General features: G+C 38.1%; 3 protein-coding genes across 4 annotated transcripts in view; 2 read left to right on the plus strand and 1 right to left on the minus strand.

Moving 5' to 3' along the window:
* Positions 1-4,942, plus strand: map1lc3a (microtubule-associated protein 1 light chain 3 alpha). Its single transcript, XM_079596672.1, has 4 exons — positions 1-184; positions 1,629-1,684; positions 2,060-2,166; positions 3,708-4,942. Exons 1-4 carry the CDS (start codon positions 145-147, stop codon positions 3,868-3,870), a joined length of 366 nt encoding a protein of 121 aa, XP_079452798.1. The 5' UTR covers positions 1-144; the 3' UTR covers positions 3,871-4,942.
* On the minus strand, positions 4,168-23,842 carry efcc1 (EF-hand and coiled-coil domain containing 1). Of its 2 annotated transcripts, none has more exons than XM_079596667.1 (8): positions 23,038-23,842; positions 21,325-21,740; positions 10,401-10,549; positions 9,588-9,723; positions 9,246-9,411; positions 7,294-7,383; positions 6,609-6,678; positions 4,168-6,191 (listed from the first exon to the last, which is right to left on the minus strand). In XM_079596667.1, the coding sequence occupies exons 1-8, from the start codon at positions 23,815-23,817 to the stop codon at positions 6,055-6,057; spliced, it is 1,944 nt and encodes a 647-aa protein (XP_079452793.1). In that variant the 5' UTR covers positions 23,818-23,842; the 3' UTR covers positions 4,168-6,054. The 2 variants fall into 2 exon arrangements, with proteins under 2 accessions (XP_079452793.1, XP_079452794.1); XM_079596668.1 differs by having other exon boundaries at positions 7,225-7,383; positions 23,038-23,758.
* The window catches only part of cfap92 (cilia and flagella associated protein 92 (putative)), a 12,379-nt gene continuing 5,518 nt past the window's right edge, over positions 17,502-24,362 (plus strand). The window contains exon 1 of the mRNA XM_079596671.1: positions 17,502-17,571. The gene's annotated coding sequence lies outside the window, so the exon portion shown is untranslated. The remainder of the gene's footprint in view (positions 17,572-24,362) is intronic.

Consider the following 24,362-nt stretch of genomic DNA (forward strand, 5'->3'; position numbering starts at 1 on the left):
GCTATGACATCACGAAGTCTAGTACATTGTCTCGAGCTGTTTTTTTTTTTTGCTTACAGTGAGTCAGGAGCTCGAAAAGAAGCGAAGTCGAACGAGACTTCAACATATAATAGCTAATTTGTTTTACCACATTCAAGTCCAGTTATGCCATCTGACAGACCCTTCAAACAGAGACGGAGCTTTGGTAAGATGAGTTTTATTCGCGCTGTGTCAGCACATGCGTGTTTGTTTATCAGGTTTGTTTTCGTCCCTAGCCTGCTAGCAGCTTTGTGACACAGTGTTTGCGATTTTTCTATAAAGCTTTAAATGGTTCTAAAATGATTTTAGAGACAGTTAGAGAATAATATAAGTTTAAACGACGGGTTTTAACCAAACCGATAGAGGTCAGTTGCTATCCAGTGAGGGAGCCTGACTCGAAGGCCTCTAGTTTAAATAACAACAACAGCTTTAATCCACAGTTGATTTAGCTGATTTGTTAAAGATCATATATTTATATTGCCGCGTTTTCCTTTCCACATTTAAACTAACGTTACCATCTAGCTTTTAGGAAGATAAAACTTTAAAATTAACATCTTTGATAAAAAAAAAAAAATCATACTGATAATAGTATTATTGTCTAACAGGTGATATTAAATTAAACAAGTAGTCTATTTATGAATATACATTGTGTTTAATAACAACATTAAAGAAATGGATGGACAGTAACGTTACTCGTGTTGGTGAAATGATGCTGTAATTTGAGCTTTTTCTCATAGTCCAGGGAGTGGGGAGGGAGGAGCATAAAACCCTTGCATAATCTTCCTAAACATAACAAACAACATAGATCTGCTGTTTTAAACACATATGTAAGTGTCAGGGTCAATATGTTCTGCAAACGCTCTCATATTTGTCCAGCTTTTGGGATTATGTAATTGACATGAATGACCCAGACATGGGTCAGTTAATGGGATAGTTTAACCAAAAATGAAAATTCTGCCATTAATCACTCACCCTCATGTCATTCCAAACCCGTAATACTTTCGTTCATCTTCAGGACACAAATGAAGATATTTTTGATTAATTCTGAGAACTTTCTGTCCCTCCGTTGACAGCTACACAACTTTTTGAAGTGTCAAAGTGGTTGTTGCTTAGCTGTCAATGGAGGTACAGGAATTGTATTCTGGTGTCACCATTGTCCTGTGCATTGGGTTACCAGCATCAAGTCCGAGGGTAAATTTACACCCACAATGTAATATCAAATTTAGCATTTTAATCAACATTATATTTTATCATATGTCTTGGAGTAGCGCAATAAATATCGTATCAGTATCGTGATATGTATTGAATCGTGACATAAGGGTATTGTTTCACTCACTGTTAGTAACAACACATTAGAAATGATCAATCCTTACTAGTTTCCTATGCAATAGGAATGTTAATTAAATTCATAAGTAAATGCTAATGCTGTGACTTAGGTGTTTTGAGGAATGAGGGAGACCTACAGTCATGTCAATCGTGTGCTTTCAGTTACATAAACACATCCTAGTATATATATCTTTATGTGTTGCAATTAGGCTGTTAAGTGTGGTAATATGCTTACAGTCTAAATGAGCATACCAAATCTTTGTTTTATTCTTTTTGTTTTTCAGCTGATCGTTGCAAGGAAGTGCAGCAGATACGAGAGCAGCATCCCAATAAAATTCCGGTGAGAAACTCTTTTCGTGTCATAAATGAATTGGGACTGAGTGAAGAAGAGCCTTATTGCTTTCAAGATATCACTTTTGCATGTGAATGTGAGATTTATTTTAAGATGCCAACTTTTATTACTCTACATTAGTGGTTTTAACTTCTACGAGGGCCTCAAGATGACTTAAAATGATTTTAAATAAGACCATATTATAAAATAAACGAAAACAACTCTAAATCAATATATCTCGTATATTAATTTAAAGAAAATAGTTTTTAACAATTGGGGCCTTGGAGTTAAAAAGGTTGAGAACCACTGCTCTAGACTTATTTCAAGAGTAGACTTATGTCAAAACACTATATTAATTTGTCTTGTTAATATTTTTCCTTACAGGTGATCATTGAGAGATATAAGGGGGAAAAGCAACTTCCTGTTTTGGACAAGACCAAGTTCCTTGTCCCTGACCATGTTAACATGAGTGAGCTGGTAAAGATAATCAGGTAAACATAATATCCAGAATACAGGATTGCTTGTTGAATTTTTTTAAACCGGGTTGTTGAGTGTACATTCTTGCCTGACTGTCAGTTGGTATCACATACACAGAGAGTATTTTTGACCATGTACAAGTCACTTTGAGCCACGAGTCCCGTGTGTTTCAGCCTCATCCGGTTTGTTTACTCGCCTGGTGGGGTTTTGAAGCAGGGTGGGGGAGGAGAATCCAATGATGTGCCAATTTTGAGTGTCTGCTGTTCTCGTCATCCACAGGGGTCTTCTACGAACACTTTTAAACAGTTCAAACTTGAAAACGTTTTTTTCAGTCATTGCACCACAATTATTTTCCTATATCCATTGTGTTGTATTCTGTGTTGTTTAAAACGAGACCCTAGCGAGCTAAACTTCCTCTAAAGATAAGCTTGCAGCTCAGTGTTGCCTTCCAGGTATTTTAACACGGCCTCAGTCAGATGATCAGACTAAGAACATTTTGTCAGACCCATGCTGCCTATCATACTTCATAATCCTTGGCTACGAGTCATGACTGATTTATTTATAGTTCGGACTTGAAATAATTATTAAGTTATAAGTGTGGAATTTCTGCTGCACTAGCATCACATTTTATGTGGCTACTAACTAAATGAAAAAATATATGGATATGAATTCTATAAATATTCCGGCTTCAACAAGTAAAAGTCGGCATGAAACGGAAGTTACGATAGTCTTTTCTTCCTTATTGTGACGTATATCCGAGTGAAATGGCTTCTCGAACAAGAATAAAAAAATGAAGGGCGGGACTTGTTTTTTTCCATTGAGGGATTGATTGGATCGATTGCTGTGATCTCATGTGAGTGACAGGTTGTCCCGCCCTCGTGCCAGTAAACACGTCATTGTTGCAAGAGGGAGGGTTAGTCATTTTGATGAAAGATTACAAGTAATAATAAGTACGTAATAATATATAGTAATAATAAGCACGTAATAAAAAAAACAGTTCATGGATAAATTATTTAATAAATGCCTTAATTTTCCTTTAAAAAAAAAAACTAAGAATTGTACATTTTGATTTCATGGTGACTTTAAGCTCAATGAACAGAATTTTGTGGCAAAATATTCAACTCAATATTGATCAAACCATTCAACTCAATCAAGTTTATTATTTTTTAAAACTTGTGTATCATTTGAGATGTAAAAAACTGTTTAAATCATAAGTTTTAGGTTTTTTTTATGTGTTGTTCACTGAAATGACAAAATAGTATATAACTTTACACAAAGTTTAGGATGTTTTTTTTATTTTTATACTAAAATAATGGTATCATGCATATTGCTTACACCTTGTGGATATAAAATTTGAAACAGTGAGTATTTTAACGTTTACATATCGGCCCAATTCACAATCATTTGTATTATATTTTTTATACATTTTATTTTTGTGGTAATCAATAGTATGCCACAAATGCTGTGGATTGAGCTGAACTTGTACCAAACCCAGACTTGAATGTGCATGTTTTTGTCATTATAATCAATCATCAAAACTGACTCTCTTTTACAGGCGTAGACTGCAGCTCAACCCCACCCAGGCCTTTTTCCTTCTCGTCAATCAGCACAGCATGGTCAGTGTGTCCACCCCTATCTCTGAGATCTACGAACGAGAGCGAGATGAAGATGGCTTCCTCTACATGGTTTACGCCTCCCAGGAGACCTTTGGTTGCTAAGCAGGCCTCTCGACGTTTGAGGGAGGGATAGCGGAGGGATGGAGAGACGTCGGCAGGAAGCAGGCTCGCCCAAATGTACCCGTTCTTTCTCTCTCTCCATCATCACTGCTCCTCCCTCGCTGGTATGAAACGAAATAAAACCGTTGATTCTTGTCTATGTGACACTACAGTGCAAACCACAGCGTTACTGTAAACACTATTCTGACCCAATTTTAAACTTGGTTGTTTTCCTTTATTAGCTCAGCGTAGGTATTACACTGTTTATACTTTGTATTAGGCCCTAGTAGCTTTTTTCCCCCTTGAGTTTTATTACTTTTAGGCCGTTATGTCAAATAATTAGTAACACATGTTGCTGTAAATAGGTGAGAGTGTGTTTTTTTTATTTGTTTTAGGATTAATTTTCTTTTTCTTTTTGTTTGCTCGTAGTAATCGTCTGTAGTAGTTACCAGACCTTAGTGGTGCTGGTGTAAGGTTGTAAAATCTTACTTCAGAATTAAGTGCTCATTTAAACCAAGTGATTAATCAAGATGCAGCGTAATTCTCATCAAATATACTGTCAGACCCATTCTGTGGTTCTCAAATCAAAACTGTTAGGAGACCAATGGCTCCAAAGGTGTAATTATAATTATTCGACCTATCAGAGGGTTTCTGAAGCCTTTATGAGCCTGTTTATTTCTGGGCTCCTGTGTAAAAATAACTCCTCCTTCACTCATTGTAGAATAAAGGTATCGTCTGATGGTAACGGTAGTCAAAAGCCACATTGATCTGTACTGTACACGTGTGAGCCTGAAGAACATCTTTTGGCATACAGTATTCTGCAGTCAGCCTCACATAATCTTTAGTAGATACGAATAAAATGCTTTTTTTGCACAATTAAAACATCTAAGAGGACAACTTATTAGAAGTTCAACAATTATAGCACATAATTATATTCTCCTTTTTTTCCCTCCTGTCACCATACGAGCTGTATGCCTTCTGTTAAATATCAGATGAAGGGATCGTGATGCCCTACATTGCATGTTTTTTTCAACCTTTTTTTTATTGATTTATGCTATAGATTTGTTAATTATTTCAGCTTTATTTAAAGCAAAAAAATGAGACTTTTTAGATGTTTTAAAACCTAAAAAAAAACTGAAATATGTATATGTATGTTTGAATTGTTTGAAAAACAAGTGCGTGTATAAATCATTGTACGAAATGATTATGATGTGTTATGTTTTTAATTTCTTGAACATATAAGCACTGATTATTGTCCAGTACCTTATGTGAAACTCATGAAGTTTATCTAGAAAACAAACAAACAGGATATTTCCTTCATTACACATTTGACAAACCAAGTGTTAATCTTCACTGTAGCTTAACAAAAAAAAGCATCACATATTTGTATGATGGGAGAGAGGCACAGACACTGGCAATTATGAAACATACAGTAAGCTATATATTTTGTTTCATGCAAATCATGGATAAAAATCATCCTTAAAGAGCAACAAAACTGCTCAGAAGTGCTAACGTTTTTGTATTTTGAAATGATGAATAATGCAAATGTTCAGTCCAGGGATAGTTCACCCAAAAATTAAGATTCTGTCATCATTTATTCACCCTCAAGTTGTGCCAAACCTGTATGAATTTCATTCTTCTCCTGAACACAATAGAAGATATTTTGAAGAATGTCAGCAACCAAACAGTTGATGCCCCCCATTGACTTCCATAGTATTTTTTTCCCGATACTATGGAAGTCAATGGGGTCCATCAACTGTCTGGTTACCCATATTTATAAAAATATCTTCTATTGTGTTCAGCAGAAGAAAGAAATTCGTTATTATGAGCATTACATAGCCTATACCTGAGTGGTTTTTAACCAGGTGTACCTGTACCTGTGTGACCACATTATACATGAAGCTGTAATGAACACCATTGTATAATGTGCATGTATTTTAAGATAACACTGACCAAGAATATATGAAATTGCAAAAGGAAAATCTAGGAAAAGTAGCTTAAAAATGTGTCACATCATGTTTCATTATAAATGATAACAAGCTAAATGTTTTACACAACTATACACAGAAATATAAACACATGAAGAAAAATACATGACTAATTTTGGTCCCATTTTCCAACATGGCCAGTTAAAAGTCCTTTCGGAAGAGTCTGTAGCGCCCTGTGACCATCAGGTGGCAGTAATGTCTAGAAGGAGATGAGCAGAGAGTTGGTGAGAGACTGGTGACTCTCTGCTCTCTGTATCGTCTCGCCATTAGAGAGGATCTCACACGCAGCCAGTTCATGACAGAGAGCGTTGAGCACCTCCAAGATATGTGCTTTCCCTGAAAATCAGTTATAGAGAAGCTAAGCTTTAGATCTGCGTGCGGCTAATATGCTATACATAGAATCTTTCAAATAAGTAGGCCTATATATATTCTAATAACGCACATATATACATATTTTATTTCTGTAAACATTTCTTTTTTTTAATGGTTTTAGTTTGTTTTAGTTAAGATCAAGAATGATCAATGTCACAGTTTATTTGTGACCAACAAAAAGTGTAGAATCTTACATATTTTGTTTTACATTTTTTACAATCCCAACAAAAGAATCCCCAATTTTTAAAGTGGTCTCAGACTTTTGTAGCACACTGCATATCTAATGCTCCTGCCACATTTTTTATTGCATACCAGGCCTGGTAAACAGTAAAGGTTTTATAAGAGCAAAGCTGGCAAGTTAAAAGTTATTGTGTCTCTTACCATGCTGAGGATCACTGCAAGACTCCAATGTGCTGAGCAAAATCTTTCCTAAAGATCTTCTCGAGACATTCTACAATAAAAACAAACATTTTTACATCATAATAAATGTATTCAAAAAAGGTAATTAAATGGCTAAATACTCGATCACACATAATTCAATGTTTCATAATAATAATATAATTCATGATTATTGCAAAAAATGGGAATATTACAGGTGAAAATTTTAATATTTATATACATATGTTTTTTAGGGGTTTGTTCGAATGCCACACCAGCAAACACCAATAAAAAAATTAATTAACTGGTAATACCTTTATAAAATTGCAAAATACTTATTAATTAACCTTATTTCATATGTAAGCATTAATAATTCAATCATGTGCAATCAACCAGCCTGCCGTCACAGAAACTGAAAATATTAATTGCACAAAATACTCTACTTAAATGAGAACAAAAATGAAAGCATGATACTCATACGTATGTGTTGCTGACATCCTAAATATTATTTTAGAATCACTGCTGGATTAACACCCATCCACTGTGTGGAACACTGGGCCGATGAGTCTGACTCTGAAATCCCTCCAGATTCACTCCCTAGAGATTCCATTTGACTGACCAGCTCTCGCAGCTGCTGCAGAAGCTGTAGCACATCCATCAGTTTCTCCTCCACCAGAGACAAACGCACCCGCTCCGTCTCCAGCATCTGCAGCTCCAGGTGGAGCAGCTCCGTCTCCTCAGCCTTCTGTTGTAGCTCCTGGACCAGGGCGTCCCGCATCTGCAGATACACGACACTTACCATTGACCTTGCGCATATTTAAACGCTAACGCTCCAACACACGATGAATTTCAGGTTAGGAGAATCTTTGCCAGATGTGCCGATAGCCCATAATTCAGCCGAGACACATAATTTCTCAGACAGAAATAGTTCAGATTGTTTTTGGCCTGTCTGACCATATGTCAAAAAATCCACATCTGCCTGCCTGCGTTTGCGTTAATACGCGCCCCAAACTGGTTAAGCCTAGAATGTGCCAGGATATTTTTCCATGAATATGTGTGGGGCCTTTTTAAAAACACTAGCAGCATAGTTCACGTCTGGTGCATTGCAGCCGACGTCTGACTAACAGCTCAGTGTACATGTAATTGTGTAAGGCCTGGAGGTTTCTTCGTGTGGTCATCTCAGGAAGGGACAGCGATTGGCTGCTCACATTGACACGCACGCGGCTGGTTGCTTGGGTGGGAGTGTGAGAGCTGAGGCTTTTCTTTGAAGCCCGTCGTTCTCATAACAACTGCTCGGTGGGCAAGTGCCTTGTAATCTAATTTTACACTCCTGCACCCGAAAGCAACCATGAATGTAAAAGTAAAACAGAACAGAAAGTCCTGGTTGGGTGACGTAAGCCGTTTAGAAGACCAGCAGCCAAAGCTTATTTGGATTAACTTGTGCTTCTGCGAATGAAAATGTCATATTATGTATTTAAGATCTCTGATACGTATTCTAACTGCTGGATTCATATGTGTTTATTTTGAGTTCAATGTTATTCTGCTCTTCAAATTTTCGTGTCATCCGACTCACATATGTATATGTGGTAAGACTCATAAATGGCAAAATTAATCCAAATATTTAGTAATGTCAATTCACCTCTATGATCTTTTTTTTAGCTGAATGAGCATTTTAATTAAAGGTGCAGCAAGCAATTTCTGAGAAATGCTGTTGAACTGTTGATATTTGAAATCAACCCAAACAAACACACCCATCCCTTCATTGCGCCACCCCCAAAAAGCACAAACACGCATTGCGAGAGTGGATGTCTCTTTATCATAGCTGAAGCAAAGCAAAATAATGCTTTGGCAAAAAATAAAGATGACAAATTAAATCCTACAGGTTTGAAATGACTTAAAGGAGCACGCCGACTTTTTGGGACTTTAGCTTATTCACCGTATCCCCAGAGTTAGATAAGTCCATACACACCCTTTTCATCTCCGTGTGTGCCGTAACTCTGTCTGACGCACCCACCGCTAGCCTAGCTTAGCACAAAGACTGGAGGTAAACGGCTCCAGCTAGCATACTGCTCCCAATAAGTGACAAAATAACGCCAACATTTTGCTATTTACATGTTGTGATTTGTATAGTCACAAATTTGTATAGTACAAATAACAAGGTCACATGAGACATGCTCAGAGTGTTGCGCTAATCACTCCGCCCAAGTAGCAGTGCTTCGCCTTCTGAGAATATAGTTCCCAGTATGTATACGGTTAGAAGATGGCTGTGTCTCATGTGACCTTGTTATTTGTACACGCTGTGATTATACAAATCAAAACATGTAAATAGGAAATTGTGTGACTTATTGGGAGCAGTATGCTAGTTGGAGCCGTTTACCTCCAGTCTTTGTGCTAAGCTAGGCTAGCGGTGGGTGCATCAGACAGAGTTACGGCACGCACAGAGATGAAAAGGGTATGTATGGACTTATCTAACTGGGGGATACGGTGAATAAGCTAAAGTCCCCAAAAGTCGGCGTGTTCCATTAAAGGTGAGTAAATGATGACAGAAATGTCCTTTTCTTGGGGGATCTCTATCCATTTCTGTGTTAAATATATTAAGTTATCTCACATGCTGAAGAAAAAAAATCCTCACGGTCATACCTGGTCTGTGTCCATCTCCACTCTCCTAGCCTGACTCTCCTTCAGTTCTAGTTGTTTGTTGAGTCGCGTGACCCTCTCCAGCAGCTCTAGCACGGCCGTCTGACTCTCCTCTGTGCGCGAGTCGCCGAAATGAGACAACAGCTTCTTCACTGCTTTCTCATCACACCTGAGAGCACAACAAAACAATTGAAGAACCTAATCAAATAGGATGGTGATACATACTACAGTCTGTGAGCCATTTAATTGGATCTCATTTGATTTTGAGAGTGAATCAAATAATTGCAAACAGCAGTACAAGGGCACTTGTGAACCCATCGAGTGATATAGTAGGGAAGGGTGTACCGGTCTCCACAGCAGGACAGTCTGGTGAGGATTCGCTTCACCTCGTCTACTTGTCTCTGCTGCTCTCCGGTCCATCTCTCTTCCTCTTCATCAGACGCCGCTTGACCCTCCACTGAACGGAAAAGCTGCTCCTCCACTATATAAACATAGGAGCATAAACATGCATGAAATATCTCATTACACTTGAAGCAAGGTGTCAAAAGATTTTTTTTTTTTTTTTTTTTGGTGTAATCTAATAATACATAACATTTTTATTTGAATAAAACCAGTTCATTTAGATGTTACCATATGAAGGTATACACTACCGTTCAAAAGTTTGGGGTTGGTAAGATTCTTTAATGTTTTTGAAAGAAGTCTCTTCTGCTCACCAAGGCTGCATTTATTTGATCAAAAATACAGTAAAAACAGTAATATTGTGAAATATTATTACAATTGATTATAACTCTTTTATTGTAATATATTTTCAAATGTAATGTATTCCTGTGATGGCAAGCTGAATTTTCAGTATCATACTCCAGTCTTCAGTCACATGATCCTTCAGAAATCATTCTAATATGCTGATTTGGTGCTAAGGAAACATTTCTTATTATTATCGATGTTAAAAAGATTCAACATCTCTCTCAACACGTCTCCATTTGAGACCCCCCCCCCCCCCCCCCCCCGCCTTTAAGTTTATAAACATACATCTGCAATAATGCACTTTATCATAGTGCCTAATAACTAATATCATTGAAAATAGAAGTTTCAACTATTTACAAGATGCACATCAACAGAGCCTCAAAAAGGGTTGAGTAATGTCAATATTTGTCTTACTGGTGTCATGCACAGACTCTGCACGTCCCGTCGGTGAGCGTCGATCCTGCTCTGTGTCTAGAAAACAGCGTGGCGCAGGCCGACTGGCCCCATTATACCGTCTGTCCGCTTTACTGGTGAATGCAACGGATGTTTTAGACACTTCAGATCTGTGAAGAATAAATAACCATAACAGGTCAGAGTAGTGATCAGATAAAGGGTTGAGGTTCAGGACAATACAGCAATGTACAGTAATACTAGCAAACAAACGGCTCAGGCTTGCAGTTAAATTGCAGCAATTAACCTAGTATGTGTTCGTTGATTTAAATATGCATTATTTGAATTTACAAAAGTTTGATGATATATAGTTTATATAGTACAAAAATGTGTGATGAAAATAAAGATTATGAAAACTATATATAACTAGACTCTAACATAAAACACAGTAGGCCTATGCATTATGATGAATGTTTAACATACGTCTGACAGAATTTTCAACAACGCATATCAGAAGACTTTAAAATAAACATATTTTGAGCATTTTTACTTTTGTCAGACAGCTATAAGTGAAAGCAATCGATTACGTTTCTGTCATTTCAACACAACCGTTTTTCGGAGCTTTGCGACAGTAGAAATGCAATATGGGGCTTTCATGAATCAAAGAATAAATGTTTCCAGATGACAACGTCTTGCCTGCAGAAGAGAGAGAGAAAAAAAACGAGAAGGCTGCAGAAATCCATTTGCTCCAGCATGAATCCCAGAGAGTGAAAAAAGAGAAAAGAATTTCAAGCCGGGTGCACTCATGCATATATCCTGCTGCCATGAGGAACCCTTCAGTGCAGAGCGGCCATAAATATAGCCCGTATGAGCCCATCATCCCTCGGTACACTATGCTTTCGCACAGTTTAGGGTCAATATTTGGAATCCACATTGTCAGATGAGGGGGTGAAGGGTGTTTGAAAAGGGGGGTGGGTCGGTTAAAGGTGGGTTTCAGGGCTCTCTGATGACCTACAGCTGCTGAAGGAGAGTACCAGGGAGACCCTAAACAGGCCTGTCAGGGTTGCTATAGGAACCCATTGACATAAGTATGGTATTATGGTCTAGGCACGATGATAAAGAGATTGCACATGCACAGTGTAACTATGGAGTTTAACTGACAAGGATGTTGAAGTTTGTGTTGGAATAAATATGTCCCATAATGAAAGAAAAGGCACTCTCCAAGAACAGGTTACACATTTAGTATTTTTAAAACCTGTAAGTACATTTTGTGGGACTAAATTCATTATAAACAGATTTACCCTACCTTTTTTTTTTTAGCAGGCATGCATTAAATTGATCAAAAGACATTAAAGACTTTTACATTGTTTCAATTGTGCTGTTCTTTTGAACTTTCTATTAACAAGAGTCTTATTAATAAGAACCTTCTATTAATAAGAGAAAATTAAGCAGAACAACTGTTTTCGACACTGATATTAATAATAAAACAAAAATGTAAGGAGCACCAAATCAGCATATTAGAATGGTTTCTGAAGGATCATGTGACACTGAAGACTGGAGTAATGATGCTGAAAATTGAGCTTTGCCATCACAGGAATATATCGCATTTTAAAATATATTACAATAGAAAACCACTATTTTAACTGTAACAATATATCACAATATTACTGTAATTTCAAAACCTCTTTTTACTGTATTTTTGATCAAGCTGAGCATAAGTTCTTTCAAACACATAAAAAAATATTACTGACCCCATATTTTTGAACATACATTTGTACATGAACATGAACATGAAAAAAAACACATGAACTACAGGGAATATTCTAAATAAAACTATATATATATAATATATAGTTTTATTTTGAATATTGTCCTGGCTTTTTATTTTAACTAGTTTTTGAAGTGGCAAAAAGATAACCGTGCCTCTGAAAAGCCAGGGCATTATTGTATGCCACATCTGCTCAATGTTAATATTAGTCTTGTAGAAGCGATTAGAATGGTGTATATGACTAATACTGCTGACAGGATCTGCTTTCTGTCAAACTCTTTATGACTGAGAATAACAAATGAAGATGAGCTACTGAAAAAACTCAGTAACCCACCGTCTGTAGAAATGGATGTGAGAGCACACATTGAGAGCAGTTAAAGGAGCTCTCTAGACACCTGAATCCACTCCAGACTCTTGGAAGAGTCTCAATATTAGATCCAGCCATCTTGGCCCCTTCAAACACAGACTGTGAAACAAGTCAGAAACAAAGTAGAACAGAACGGTTGCATAAGAGGTTATGAAAATGCAATCAAAATGAAAATTCAAGGGTGGAGAAAAGTACTTTCTTCTTAACAGAAACAACCGCAGAGGCATCACTAAATAATTGGAGAAAATTCAATGACAACATTTTCAGGGTTTTTTATGTTCTAAGGTATTATGTTTATACTTAAATTATTACTAATACTTTTATTCATCAAAGATTCCTGAAATCAGCACCAAATCAGATTATTAGCCCTGCACATGACATCTGACAAAAATTCGTTTTAATAAATTGTGGGCACGATTTACTAATTTCTTACCTCGTTTTAGTTAAATTGTTACTACGAATTAATCATTTGTTCCCACGACTTAATTTGTGCCCTCATTTTAGTAAATTATGGCCATGTTGTACTAATTTGTTCCCTCGTTTTGATTTAACTAAAACAAGGGAACGGATTAGTAAAACGTGCTGACGTATTAGTACTAAGTCTCGTGGTATATATATATATATATATATATATATATATATATATATATATATATATATATATATATAATTTTTACACGTGTGGGGCTCCATATGGAGCGATTTCTGAAGGATTATGTGACTAATAATATTTCACAATATAACTGATTTTACTGTATTTTTGTCAGATTTGAAGCTTAATCTTAAAAATCTTACTGACCCCAAACTTTCAAACTGTAGTGTTTATTAAAGTACCATCTTACAATTTATACTGCACTATGGTAGCTCCAAAGTGCTTTGTTTTAAGGAATAATGAAATGGAAGGTGTGAAGTCAAGCTATAAATTAAATTAGACAAGTTTCTAGCAAGCCAGAATCAAACTTACAGCTCAGCTCAACATGTCATGATGAGTATCAACTACAACATGGGTGTGTGAGCCACAACCTCTAGGCAGCTCTGACAAAATAAGATACATTTGATACGCAGTATAGCATATCATGCACACTAGATGCTGAAATGCTGAAACATACTGGTTTTATTTCATAGCGATCACAGAAAGAGAGAACAGAGCATATGTCTGGATAAGACAAAACACAAAGCCCAAATTTGACAGAACCTCCATCTGGCATCCTTTAGTTCTCCCAGCCGTTAATTCCATTCTGTTTGATTCCGTCTCCGCTGTCTTCCAAACATTCATCTTACACAAAACAAATGTATTATTTAGTGAACACTGACAGAAGACACAGGAATGAATCTGCATTTGTGAGAGGATGGGCTGATATTCTATCACGTTTCTTTGTGATGCATGAATTTAAAGGGGTGGTATAATGCCTTTTTCACAAGATGTAAAATAAATCATCAGAGTGTGTGTGTGAAGTTTTAGCTCAAAATACACCACAGATATTTTTATATAGCATGTTAAAATCGTTACTTTTTGAGGGTGAGCAAAAACACAGTGTTTTTGTGTGTGCCCCTTTAAATGCAAATGAGCTGCTGCTCCCGGCACAGAGGGCGGAGCTTCAAGAGGTTGTGTCCTTTTACCTCACACAGACATGCACTGAAAATTTCAAACACTTTTAGCCTTTTATGTTCAAACTGGAGTTAGACAATAATGGAGAGACTCAAGAAGAAGTGACAACATGTAGAATGCAACAGGACATTTCTGAATGGTTAGTTTATGAATTTATGTAGCTGATGTGGAGTTAACTATCTTCTAGTCATTGATTAGCATATTCTGTCATGACAATCTATAAATCAGGTTCCTGGGGGCGGGGTCTATGTAAATTCTGCTAACCCGGGAGGAATGTTGTGAAATCCCTACCAGCCATTTGTGGTATTCCTTAAAAAACGATTTCTTCAAAAGCAAATATCTTCCTTTGCTTTGAACTATGAGCATTGTAACATTGCAGATGTTGTTTATGCTCAAACACCAACATTACACACTAACTAAAGTTAGAAAAGTGAAATTAGTCAACCACCCCTATAAACTTAAAGCAGAAGGTTTAATGCTCAACATTTATTGGAAACTAAAGAGAAACTAAAGAGCGTCTTGATTTTCTTTCAGTGAAGAAGTGGAGGTGGATTGGACATTTCCTGAACAGTCTGCACTGGCTGTACTAGCATCCGCCTATCTGAATCACTTATATGAGCTGCCCGAGGCACTGATAAGAGTCTGCAGAGAACTTTACAAGTCACATAGTGAACAACAAACCTTTCTTCTTTGAGACACACAGGCTAAAATACTACCTGTACGTGTTTAAAGAGGAAAAAGACACCATTTACTCATCATACTTTCAGCATTGAGTTCTAGCAAGCTATCTTACTCTTCTTCTTTTTTTTATATAAGAACGTTTAGGGCAAGTAACAAAACCAAAACAGATGCAAGACAGAACTGTGGCAAAGTCTGTCTCTCATTAGTCTGTGTATCACATTTGGCTGCCCCGTCTCATCTCTTGTCTTGAACAGTTCTCTATTTTGGTGGTCAACCTAACAATAGGTTTCTATCTTGAGACTATATTTACACTGGACCGGAGTGATGTACTAACATGGGGCGAGCCCAGCTGTTTGTGGTTTAGACGTGCACTTCCTGTGTTTATTACGGCAGGATCTGAACTTACAGACCCCCTCTTGGACCCAGTTTACTTGAGAAGTATTTCAATGGAATGAAGACTCGGAGCACATTTTGAAGGATGAGACGATCATATGGTAAACAACCACAAATAACTAGATTAGGTCTGCGCCAGATGTTGCGAGGTCCTCGATAAAGCAATCGATTTATCTTAAAACTATGAACCAGATGTCCACAATTAAGAGTATAGGCCCATGGTAACACGATACCTGGTTAAGTAAGACTACAGAGGCTGAGTCAAACTGGCAGACATGGAACATGTGTGGATCCACAGACGCCGTTAATCTTGGAAATCACCTGATCTTGCTGGGGGTGCTGTCTGGAACCGTCTGGAGATTCCGAACGGAACCAGACGATAATTAATTGAGTCAGGAAACTTTGTTATTACGAGGGCAGTCCCAGTAAACACAGCTTTGAAGGGGGTTCGCAAAGTGTTTACGCATCTTAACAAGTCATAAACATGAAATGGACACATTGGAGAAAAATCTGAAAGGACTTAAACGTTAAAGTGTTCGCAAACAGTGCTGGTTGATTCCTTGCGATTGTTGTCCATTACTGACTGCAAATTTCATGATAAAATTGTATTGTAGTTAGTATTGTAATCTATTACATTACACATTTTGGGTAATATAATCAGACTATTTTTTGATTATAGGCTACTTTTGACCTAACTTGTTTATCACATTGATTTGCATATAATATAGTCCCATATTAATATAAAAATTAAAAAGAAAATTGTATTCAGGGTGTACTTCAAGTAAATAGCCTACATGATCAATTAGGTTTGGCTGACAGGAATCCCTGCATCACATGCAAATACAAAATGATGTGAATTTGTGCATTTCAATGCGTTTGAAAGACAAAAGCCTTCCAAAGACAAAGTAAGAAATTGCTTACGTGAAAATTTCTGTAAATCCAGTAGTCAAATGCTGTGTGTCCTCTCAATTGTCAGTGTAATTATATCCACTTGACGAGTGTCTGGTCTGTGTGTGCGCAATTCCACAAATCTAGAAGACTTTGCGAATGTAGATAAATGATGGCCTTTTTTAGAAAGGAATATTTAATAGAAGAATTAAGGAGAATGAATCAATTATGAATAATTTACTGCCAATGTGTAAATTATATGTAATCCCGCAATCCTGCAAAAAGTAACTGTAGCCTTATTAGGAGTATTTTAAAATGTAATGTAATCTAATTACAAGTACTATAGATTTAATACAATCTAATTAAAAGTAAATTTTTGGAATCTGTTTATATAATCCAGATCACATATTCAGTTATTTCTAAGGACTGTTCACAAAGAAGCAGGAGGAGAAAAAGTGTACATTTTGGAGAACATCCCCCAACATAGCAAGGTGGGCAGTTTATGAGTGCTGAGGTCTGCAGAGCACGAGTATCAGTGGACCGAGGGTGGGAGGAGAAAGGGAAATGTTCGTAGCTGGGTTTGAAACTGGAAAAAAAAAGTCAAGGTCTTGGGAGTTTTTCATTCTCAAAGTGCTTAGAAAATACTGGACCGAAAAACCCTGCCATATAAAGACCTCCTAAAGACAACATTTTTATGAGGCCTCATTTTGTTGACATTTCTTTACCTTCTTCAGTCATAATACAGGGAATTTTCAAAGGACTGCTCATTCCATCTGTCCAGCCCTGTTATTATGTGTTGAGGTACAACAGGTTACCCCGGACACATTTTACATGAGTCGGCCGCACCGCAGCTGAAATAATAGTTCTCTGAATAATAACTGATTATTTTTGAGCGGTTAGACGGCCTTACATTTAACATGTCAGTCTCTGTGATGTCAGCAGAGCTCAAAAAACAGCACAGACCTGATGATAAATGCAATGCTTTTCACCTGGTGTGAATAGAGGGAAATAAAGCACGTCTGAAAGCAGAGCGATAAATAGAGTAAGATGGTGGAAATTCATCCCCACTGAACAAACAGCCGAGTGTTTGCCTCTTCCTCCAGATGGCGGCTCTTGTCCCCCCTCCGCTCTTTTTGTTCCTCTCGCACCGTCTGTCTCTTTTGTCCCGAGGTCTGCCTCGCTTGCGGTTCTCTTGGGGTCTAGGCTGAGGGCTTCGGTCCATCTTGGATTCTGAGGGGGAGAAAACGCCTCCAGGCAGGACGCACACACGGATGGTGTGTTTTTCATGGTAATGAACTGAACAGATCAGGTCTGTTCCCACCACCTCCCCCATGGGACCTGGCCTCTATCTAAACCTCTTCCTCTTTCTTTATTAGGGCCAAGAGGGCTTCAGGAAACCTTACGCAATATCTGTGAGATCTACACTTGGACTTTCTCTCATTCTGGGTGACTCCAAAGTGTCGATGACCGGAAATGGCTCATAAAAAAAGTAAATCTCCAGGGGCCACGTATCACTCTCAGTACTACCGTTCAAACGTTTGGGGTCAGTAAGAAATTAATAACATTTTTAAATAAATTAATACTTTTATTCAGCAAGGACGCATTCAATTGGTCAAAAAAAAGTCAATAAAGACATTATAATGCTTCAAATAATTTCTATTTCAAATAAATGCTGTTCTTTTAAACTTTCTAATCATCAAAAATAGTTTTCCAAAATAAAAAAATAAAAAAAATGAATCAGCACAACTGTTTTCAACCCTGATAATAATAAGAAATTGAACTTTAAAGTTAAACAAAATGTAAAAAAAAGAAAAAGAAAAAAAAGATGAATATCATAATACCACATTATATTGTTGTGTGCGGAATCTGGAGGAAATTGTTCAATAACTCAGATGCTTTGTTCGGGTCCAAGGTTCTTAAAGAAATCTTAAAGAAAGAAATTTGATACTAAATAGTGTCTCTAGAAATGCAACATTTCCAAGACCATTACTACTCTGAGGAAAGAGAAAATTTGTTTAATAGACATCCCTTTCATGTGAATACAGAGTCTAATATCACTGATTATTGTCGTGCCAGATGGGGAGGTTAAAGCGGCAGGTGGGGGAACTGAAGTGAGCTATTAACATGTGTGATTATTACAACAACTGCATTAAGGTCTGAACAAAAAGGACATGAAAAATAGCCAGCGGACACACCTCTCTCTCCAGATAAAAGGCATTGCTCTCAGTGTGAATGGGTCAGTCCATGACCCGCGGAGCATGACCGGTATCCTCTTCGCCCACTGGCAGCTGCATCAAAAGCTGTTCTCCAGCGTTTTTGTTTTCAGAGAGCTGTGTGCCCATTGGACGCACTCTAGAGACTTTCAGCTTTCAGCACTTGCCCATGGGGCTTTCTGGCCTCAAAGAAAAAAAAAAACCCTGCTCTGATCTGCCACATAGCAGCCAGAGCGCTCTGCACGTGTCTACGTCCCCTCAACCCCCCCCCCCCCCCCTTTTTAACAAGGTTTAAGAACAACATTTCAATAACCAAAAATAATATATTACAATAACTTATCTAATCATATTTGTGTTCGTATCTGTTCATTTTTGTTGTCATAATTTGCAATTAAGAAATTCTGAGTCTGTAATATTAATAAAAACATTTTTTTTTTTATTGCAAGGCTGCATTTATTAGATCAAAAATACAACAAAAAACAGTAATATTGTGAAATAGTATTACAATTAAAAATAACCTTTGATGGCAAAGCTGAATTTTCAGCATCATTAATCCAGTCTTCAGTGTCACATGATCCTTCAGAAATCATATTAATATGCTGATTTGCTGCTCAAGAAACATTTCCTATTTACAACAGTTGAGCTGCATATTTTTGTGGAAATCGTGCACGTTTTTTCAAAGGTTTTTGATGAATAGAAAGTTTCATAAAACAGCATTTATTTGATCAGTTTTGATCATCTTGCTTAATAAAAAAGTTTAAATTTATATTAAAACAATTTTTTTAACCCCAGACCTCAAGCATTAACTGGTGGTGGTGGGGATTGGTGTTAACGTCAATTCATAAATATTTAATATGTTTATGTGAAATCACCCAAAATATACCATTTGACTCTATTACAAAGAGTGAAAGAGAGGATAAGACAATCTTATTAGCCTTTCCGTATTTGATTCAGATTTAAAATGTCATCTGGCCACACTGCAGTCCACCAAAAGCCCTATATCTGGCAAAATGACTTTGAATAACTGCATTCATTGCAGTGTGCAGACATGGTTTTGGGATGTGAGGTCTGTTACTGGTTATGGCTGAATATTAAAACAGCGGCACAGCCCTAGGAATTATTTACACCCAAACTAATAAAGTCTACAAAGAAAGAAGCGCTTCTGAATAACATATGGAATCGTCAGTATTTGGTATTTAACATAAAAACAAACAGGAACTTACTTTTAAAGATTCGTAAGTAGCATGCCAAGATCTCTAAACTATTGTTGCTAGGATATAGACGGGGAGTGTTCATCCATTATTCTGTAGAGCGGGGAAACTGTTTGAAGATAGATGGGAACTTTCAATCTGTTTAGGTCAGGCCTTGCCGGGCTGAATGGAACTCTCCCCAAATGTGTCAGCTCCATTGTGATCTGGAATGAATTATTTGGCTTAAGGGCATCAATGGAGGGGCCATAGAAAGGCGTCCTGGTAAAGTTCACCACAGACTTCACATTGATTAGTGCAGCCTGGAGGTATAAAAGTGAATGTTTATAAAAAAAAAAGTCAATGTGTTTCTGTCAGTAAAACCCACATCTTACCACTGATTTGATAACCGAAAACACTTTCAGTAAATCCACTTTTATCCGGATTGCCAGGAATGCTGTCCCAAAATTAGCATGCAAGAAATATGTAAACACTGATGACGTTAAGCTTAACTTCTTCTAAGCGTAAATTAAATGGTTGCGAGCTAGGAAAGTTCAATGACAGCCTAAGTATAAAACCCAAACTACGAAATGAGTGGCTTCCAGCAGTAGCTGTGCATAATTTCAGCTTACCAATATGGGAGCCCATTTGCCACACACGTTGACAACTAAATGAACCCAAACAAAACAGGGTCTGCACCCGAGAAGCAGAACCACATCAAGCCAACCTAAATAACATGTATGTTGGCACACGTCTGCACAATCAGGGCCAGCACCTTCTGGCGGGAGCCATTTTAACCCAGAGGAATCTCAGTTCACTTTGAGTCTGATTATTTGAATCTATATTATGTAATGAAACTATTTACTGCATTCAGTCTGGTTCAGGTGACAACAATGCTTCTAGCAGAGTGATCTCATTAAAATCCTGAAACAAAATGCAAACTGTCATTCCCAAAAGACACTTTATCACAAAATAGCAGTAGCAGCAGCATAAAACAGAGTAATATTGAATGCATCTAGGATGAGCTCTGCGATTTCTGCAATACATTTCAAACTGTTGAACAGCTAAAGTAAACATCCTTACTTGTTAGGATCGCTGCTAAATTGTCATGTTTTGACAGAGTCTTATACATTTACATCAGTGAAATCCCCAGAAACAGATGCCAAATTGTGGTAAGTGAAGATAATGTCTTCTTTCTGCTTCATGATTGCTGAAGTAAGCTATCCCAATGTAAAAACAGATTACCTCACCGTGACAAACGTCTGTGGGTATATGATTCCTAGTTAGGCCTGCTGCATAAACGCTGTCAAAACTGCATGAAACAGTAGTTCAGTAAATAAAAGGGCTTTTCACACATAAAGTAGTTAACCCTGGGTCATTCTAAACCCCGGGTAAACGGAATTCTGGGTTATCTTGATTCACATTTCACACAACTCAAAATTTACCCGGGGTTAACAATCAATCCTGGGTATCCATAAGCTGACATTTCACACTGTACATTCCTAAATGGTGGGTTAATGTCCTTATTTGCATATTTGCAGTGTCAGTGTCACTGATTGGACGAACGCTATATGCACGTAATATGTATACACAAAGGCTCTAAAATTGCGCATCCTCATATTATATACAGTAGTGCAGACACTTAGTTGTCCGTTGCTAAGCATCTAGTCGTAACATTCTAACAACTCATTGATTCACACTGTGAATGTTTGGCACCGCAATGCAGGGTTAACAGTGCAAAAGTGGTTAAAAGTGAGGTTTAAAACGGCGATAACCTGGGGTTAAGTGCAAAGTTCACTTGTTTTTGTTCCATCTGGCACTTCACGTAAGAATTACACTAACCTGTAGTACAGAAGCTCCATCTCTAGCTGCTCAACGTGCCTCTGCAGAACAGGCACATGACTGGCTTTGGTCTCCAGCTCCTTCACTTTCTTGAGGCCGCTCAGCACAGCTTGTCTGGCTTCCTCCACCCTCTTCCTCATCTCCACCTGCTCCTTCTTTAGAGTCCTGTTACAATCCTCCAGCATCAACACGGTCTCGCGTGATACTCGCAGTTCTTGCTCCAGCTTACGGTTGAAGAACATGGCCTCCTCGATTTGCCCATCCCGGGAATTCCGGATGAGCTCAACTTCTCTCAGGAAACTCTGGATGTCCTTCAGGTTCCCAGAAATGTTGGGCTTCTGGGCTGTTCGCCTTTGGTGGGCGATGAAACAGCCACCCTCTGGTTTATGTTTTGAGTGGCTTTTCCACAGACCCACCTGTGACACACAGAAGCATGTCAGTAGAATGTGATAGTATCTTATGCGCCAGAGAAACAAGCACGCAGCCGTCTTTGTGAAACTCAACCCGCTCTGAGCGGGATTCGAACCTGGTCTCCAGGCGCGCTAGCAATTGAAGTGAGAGGCTGTGGTCTTTACCCAGCAAGCAATAGCCGTCATGTCACCGTTTTGGTTATATACCCGATATAGTCCGGCTTCTAGCCAAAATAACCTTGAATTTTGGTTACATGTCATTTTTGCCAAAATAACTTGCGAGATGTATGATATTCCATCATCTAAGCAAAGTCAACAATGATTACAAGGTGTTTGGTTTCATGTCTTTGACATGTTCTATGCGTTGATGACTAGTCTATACTTGGGATATGGTTTAGACGTCTATCTAGTTTCACTGACAGCCCAAGTTTTGCCTTGTTTTAATCTAGACGTCTGGGCTGTGTTTGGACGGCTATTAGACGTCTTTTAAACACAAAATTGCTGGCTGGGTGGGTACTAGTGAGTAGCGTCCTTGTTAGCACGCCCGCCTACCACGGCAGAGACTCCGGTTCAAATTTCCGCTCGGATCGGGTCGAGGTCAGGGGAGTGAGGTTTACACACACAGCTCTTACTGGTCTACGTTACATTTGAACTTTCGTGTTTGCGGTAGCCCTGTATATTTCTATAGCATCGCTGTCGAAGAGTATTTACTTATTTAGACTTAACGAAAGGCATCATGAGCATTATAATGTTTAAAGCGGATGCCATAGAAAATGCCAGTAGACCGGAAAGGTTTTAAAATGAGCGGTTCATTCATACGTCTGTAAGATTTTACCTTCATGCTGTGGAAATACAAACCGGAACACAATGAGCGCTGAAAAAGGGACGGGTCTATATAAGGGGTATAGAGCAACTGGGCAACTTTGGCCTTCAAGATCCTCTCACGATCAAACTCACCTGCCTGTAACTTGTAACTTTCCAGTAATCCTGAAAACCTTGCTCAGGTGTGTTTGATTAAGGTTGGGGCTAAGACCATTGCCACTCATAGCATGCATTAGTTGTCACAGAGTAGAGGACTTTATTATTTATAACTTTTTTAGGCTAGCAACAGAGTAATACATCACCTGTATATGTGAAAATATTTAAAAAAGACTAGGGTTTTCGAAGAAGAACCCTAAAACCATTAAGTCCTTTTATATTCCACTCACAGACTCGATCTAATAATCAAATAGACGTTATGCAGAAAATATTGTTGCTTAGTTTGTATATTAGGCTAGTATGAACTTGATCACAATGACTGTACCTGTAGGGCAAGTGATCGAGCATCACTGCTTTGAAGAGCCGCGCGCATGTCCTCCACCAACTCCCTGAGACTCGCATTTTCCTCCTCAAGTTTGGCTATCCTGTCCTCAGCCTCCTCAAGGGCCACGATTTCCTCGTAACACTCCCTGGTGCAGGATCCCAGCTGCCTGCAACCTGATGTGTGTCTATCCACAGTGGGCGAAGAAGGCTCTCCGCTTTCTCGCTTATTGCTGCTGGTACCCAACGACAGCAGCTTCTCGCGCCGCCTCAACGGGCTCCGGAGTCTGATCTGCGTCTCAATATGCTCGCTCTCCTTGCCAACCAACAACCTCCCATTCTCATACTGACACCCAGCTTTGGTACTGAAATAACCGCAGAGTTTTGCGTGAAACTGCCTGAAGCTGAACTCTTTGGGTAGATTATCCAATATCCCCGCGCATTCCTCTAGATCACACTCTTTATTGAGTCCTAAAATCTCGCAAAGAATGTTAAAATCCTCGGCTGGTATTTTGCCATCTCCCTGACAGTCTAGGTGATGAAATATCTCTTGGAGGTATTGATCCAACCCGGTTGCGAGGACAATAATTTCGTTTTCCACTCCACGGTCTAGTCCGTAATGATACGCCAGAGTGCTCACTATCCATTGTGTCCTGCGCGCGGGTCGGCTGTATGGATCGCATGCGTCCGACTTTTCCATCCTTTTGCCCCTCACAAGAATTCCATTTATAGAGCCTAAATGGATTAATGGATTCAACAGATCCTCTAAGCACACAAACAGCATACCAAGTTCATGTCATCTGAACACCAGACCGCCCCACTCTTGTAGTAGAAACTCTCGCGCTGTGCGCGTGGGGGCGTTGCTGTGAAGGGAGCACTGCCCCCAAAATCTTAACTGCAGAGGGAAAAAAACTTTTGAAAAGAAGTTAAGCAACATAAAGCATTTCAAAAGTCAATGTAGTATACAGGATATTTCATATAGGCTTACATATTTACATAAAATCAACCGAGGACTAATGTTAATTAAAACATGAACAACTAAAATATACGTTGCAACTTTAAATATCTAATGAAATACTATTTTATGATGCATACAGGTTGTAAAATACAGGATATATCAACGTTAATCAAAATTGAAGAATACAAATAAATAACTTATGCACAAAAGAGACAAAAACAGTTAGCAATAGGCCTACATAAAATTAAACAATGCAATAAACTGTATTTAGGCCTGTCTGGTTAAATATAAATTCATATCGTGCAGGATTATTATATTTAGGCTACAAAAAAATAAAAAAACTGTATTCTACAGATGAACAGCAAAATTAC

This window comes from Phoxinus phoxinus (genome assembly GCF_949152265.1).
Source record: "Phoxinus phoxinus genome assembly, chromosome: 22".
Classification (NCBI taxonomy): domain Eukaryota; kingdom Metazoa; phylum Chordata; class Actinopteri; order Cypriniformes; family Leuciscidae; genus Phoxinus; species Phoxinus phoxinus.

Excerpts from the sequence above, each read along its gene's own strand:
- map1lc3a (XM_079596672.1), top strand. The coding sequence starts at position 145 with ATGCCATCTGACAGACCCTTCAAACAGAGACGGAGCTTTG. Across the intron at positions 185-1,628 it reads CAAACAGAGACGGAGCTTTG|CTGATCGTTGCAAGGAAGTG; the intron begins GTAAGATGAGTT and ends TTTGTTTTTCAG. Across the intron at positions 1,685-2,059 it reads AGCATCCCAATAAAATTCCG|GTGATCATTGAGAGATATAA; the intron begins GTGAGAAACTCT and ends TTTTCCTTACAG.
- efcc1 (XM_079596667.1), bottom strand. The coding sequence starts at position 23,817 with ATGCTGTTTGTGTGCTTAGAGGATCTGTTGAATCCATTAATCCATTTA. Across the intron at positions 10,550-21,324 it reads ATGGAGCTTCTGTACTACAG|ATCTGAAGTGTCTAAAACAT; the intron begins GTTAGTGTAATT and ends TATTCTTCACAG. Across the intron at positions 9,724-10,400 it reads AGAGTCTGTGCATGACACCA|TGGAGGAGCAGCTTTTCCGT; the intron begins GTAAGACAAATA and ends ATGTTTATATAG.